This window comes from Triplophysa rosa, linkage group LG16, assembly GCF_024868665.1.
Source record: "Triplophysa rosa linkage group LG16, Trosa_1v2, whole genome shotgun sequence".
Lineage (NCBI taxonomy): Eukaryota > Metazoa > Chordata > Actinopteri > Cypriniformes > Nemacheilidae > Triplophysa > Triplophysa rosa.
Genome location: NC_079905.1, coordinates 9836951 through 9840546, shown reverse-complemented (window position 1 = coordinate 9840546; position 3596 = coordinate 9836951). Strand labels below are relative to the sequence as shown.

The 3596-nt window shown below is 36.1% G+C and overlaps 1 protein-coding gene across 1 annotated transcript; it reads right to left on the bottom strand.

Moving 5' to 3' along the window:
- Positions 1-746: 746 nt before the first annotated feature.
- Positions 747-2878, bottom strand: sem1 (SEM1 26S proteasome subunit). Its single transcript, XM_057355016.1, has 3 exons — positions 2733-2878; positions 2104-2197; positions 747-993 (listed from the first exon to the last, which is right to left on the bottom strand). Exons 1-3 carry the CDS (start codon positions 2806-2808, stop codon positions 951-953), a joined length of 213 nt encoding a protein of 70 aa, XP_057210999.1. The 5' UTR covers positions 2809-2878; the 3' UTR covers positions 747-950.
- Between the last annotated feature and the right edge of the window lie 718 nt (positions 2879-3596).

Genomic DNA, 3596 nt, shown 5'->3' with positions numbered 1-3596 from the left:
TTGAGCAAGAGGATGCCACCCTTCAAAAAGGTAAACTTTAGCAAAACATGCTGGTTTCTAAGCACAAGAAATTTCAGTGATAACTGCCACTAAAGATGCCCTAAAATGTTTAGTTAGTGGGTAAAAAAGATGCACAGGAAGGAAGCTTTAAAACTTAGATTCAAGCGAAGCAGTGGTCGACTCCTCTGCGGTAGGAGATGCTATATGGCATCGATTTCATCTTATTATGACCCTGGGACTCGGAGCCACAAATCCATGGAAATCATTTTGCTAGGGGACTGTGGCTGGGCAAATTGGCCTCTGGTTCTGTGTGGGAGCTCTTGCTGTGAAGAGCGGGGCTCGGTCAGGAGTGGGCAGGCCCAGGCAGGACCGGTTGGGGCCTCACGCTGTGACCACCTCCATGCATCTGACAAACACTTCACTGGATAATCTCCCCACCAGAGACTCTGCCAAGCCCCATGGGCTCAGAGGGAAGTGTCAGGGCACAGCAGAGCAGTTTCTGCTCAAGTCCTCCAGCCCCTCAGTGCACGTGTGCTGCTGCATCTTGGTGAATGTTATACACAGATCTGCTCCCAGTCTAATAATATTTACAAGACTTTCCAGTGGTTTTCAGGTCTATTTGGATATATGTTTACAAGTACTGGATTGCAATTGTAATCATGCAAAACAATGCTGAAAATTGAAAAACAACAACAGATGCACCAAGAACCACCAAGATAATAAATATAAAACAAACTTAAACAGAATAGGGAAAACATCTTTTTATTACAATTATGAACACGTGTTTGGTATATAAGGGAAGAAAAAAACACATTGATATCTGGTTTTGCAACTCACCATTTTACAATTTTGGGCTTCTTACAGAAGTAATAAAACAATTCACATTTAATATTGACAGCCTGAACTGACAATATTTAAATGTGGAAAAATTTAATTTTAGTAATCCATTGTTATGAGGTTTCCATCTTGTATCCGTGTTTTTCAAGCTCCGCTCTGCGAGTGAAAGAACAAAAAGGGAACAGTTACAAAAAATAAACTACAATCCATTAATAAATAGATAGAGTTAAATTTTTCACAAGCTTGTGAAATTTTGATAAAAGTGTGCAAAAACAGTTTTGCTTATTTAAACTTTTTTTACATCTAATTATTCATAATCCAAGAATTACGTCACGATCAACACAAACGGGTGAATAAAAACTTTTTTGAATTCAGAAGGATACCGTGATAAATACATAAATAAGCTTTTTGGCTTTAGGAGAAAATTACTGATGTGGGGAACATGAGGGAATAAATATGGGCAACGCATGGGAAGTTGGCAACAATTTGACACAGTAATCTATTCATTCTTTTACTTAATACATAAGCATATTTAATGGCTATATTTGGTGAAGTCCTCACATGTAGGAAAGTTTGCAAATGTGGTTTGAGGCCACCATAGGTGTTGGTTAGCCAATGCAGTATTAGATTCCTTAGGGACTGTTTTCTTCTAAATGAGTGTAACCACACCAAATCATTTAGGAAAAAGTGTTGGTTTTACATTTTTTTGGGACAGTAGATTCTAGCACTAGGAGACGGCACATTTCTAAACATGTTATCACTAGTAAGATTTATAAATTTGAAAGAAGTGGATGAACTAAATTGTGTTAGATTATTAAAGGAACAGTTCACACAAAAAATGAAAATGCTCTCATAATTTACAAAATTACACTCATAAGATTGAAGTTTTTGACATGCTGCCATATTTAGTTTTTTTATGAGCTTTTTTGTTTCCAGTTTACCTAAACAAGTTCAAAATATTAAGCTTTTTCACACACACAAACACAGAATTCACTGTTGAGTCGAAAACTTTTTATAAAGGATGTATGTGCTTTTTGGACCTTTATGAAGCATTTTTATATACAAATGTATTTTAGTGTTAAACTGAAGAAAGGACGAAATATAAGTAATATACCCAATACATCTAGAATAGCGCAGAATAAGAGTAATTTAAATTTTAAATTTTGGTGTGAACGTTCTCTTTATTTTATATACTTACTTCTATACTTTAAGTGTAACAATCTTATTAAAGAAATAAAAAAATACATGGTCACATGTAAAACTTACCTTAACTGATTTGAAAAGTCGTCCTCTACATTGTCATCATCCCAGTTATCTTCCCAAACATGGGCGTCCTCATCTTCATCGCAGCCTGTCCAGTCTGCGGGTGACACAACAAGGGTTGACATCAAAATTCGTTTGTACATAGACCTGTTTCTAGCCTTTGACTACACGTATATAGCACACAAAACGTGAAACAGTATTCTTGTTTGTTAATTTCTCTTAAATAGCATAAAGATCAGCAACGTCAGCCCATACTTCTAACTATTGTGTCGAAAGTGTCGAGTAAACAAGGCACTTTCTTCAATGTAACGTTAAATACTCTTATTACGTTAGCTATAAAGATGCTAAACTTGCTAGCCGATAATGAGAGTCATACTACTGTTGTTGCCGTTTCATATCACCTGTAAATTATAATAATCCTAACAATTTATTGATGTACAGCATATTTTATAAATCTAATTCCTTTCCAAAAACCGTAAAACAAACCATTTGCTGAATAACATAAATAATGTATTGCCTGTTAGCATAGCAATGCTAGTTTGCTAGCTGAGTCACTGTGTTATGTGGACGTTAATTATTTACCCTCAAATAAAAAGGTATTTCAAATACACGCGAAAATTTAGTTCACTTACCCTCTGCAGGGAATTCTTCGAACTCATCATCCTCCTCCAACAACCCCAAATCCACAGTTTGTTTCTTCTCTGACATGTTTTGCTAGTAACGCAGCCGTTCAACACAGCTTCTCATTCACGCTCGGTGTAATACGGGATTAGCTGTACGCATGCGCAGAGCCGCAATTAGCTCTGCTGATAATACACAGTTCATAGCTCTTTTACACGCACAAGGGCGTTCTCTGCCTTTATTATATATGAGCCAGCCAAACTGTTTGAAGTGTTTATTTTTTGAAGGCTCTGCATAATGGTTGTGGCTGAATAGGCCTTATTGTGTTTAGTAATTCTCTAAATGCTTGTGTATAATTTATTTTACCCCATCCAGCTTTTACTTGCAATATATTTAAAGTCATTTAAATAAGGTCATTAAAATCACCCTTCAGTGGATTTTCATGCTTTTGTGAACAGTTTGTTTTTCTATTTAAAACCGTGTTTATGAGGACGAATCCCATTTTTATTTATTTATACACAATATTACATGATGGAATTGCAATTATGTCAATGTTTGCCAATAAAAATGGTTTGATTTAGCGAATATGAAATTATGCATGAAACATTATGCACAAAGAAAAAAGGTGCCATCAATCTGAAAGCCGCAGGCGAGAACTTTAGTCTAGATAAAAGACGCCACTTACTCCACAAAACCACATGTGCTACAATGAAAATTGTCCTGTGGCTCCAAATTCGCCGTCAGACGACGAAAACCTCAACTGAGATCCCAGTTACTTATTCTATTTTCTAATTATTTTGTAATCACCCAAAGTCTATAAGTAGACAGAGAGAGGAAGCAATTCAGACGGGATGATGACAGTGTACTCGTTTTGA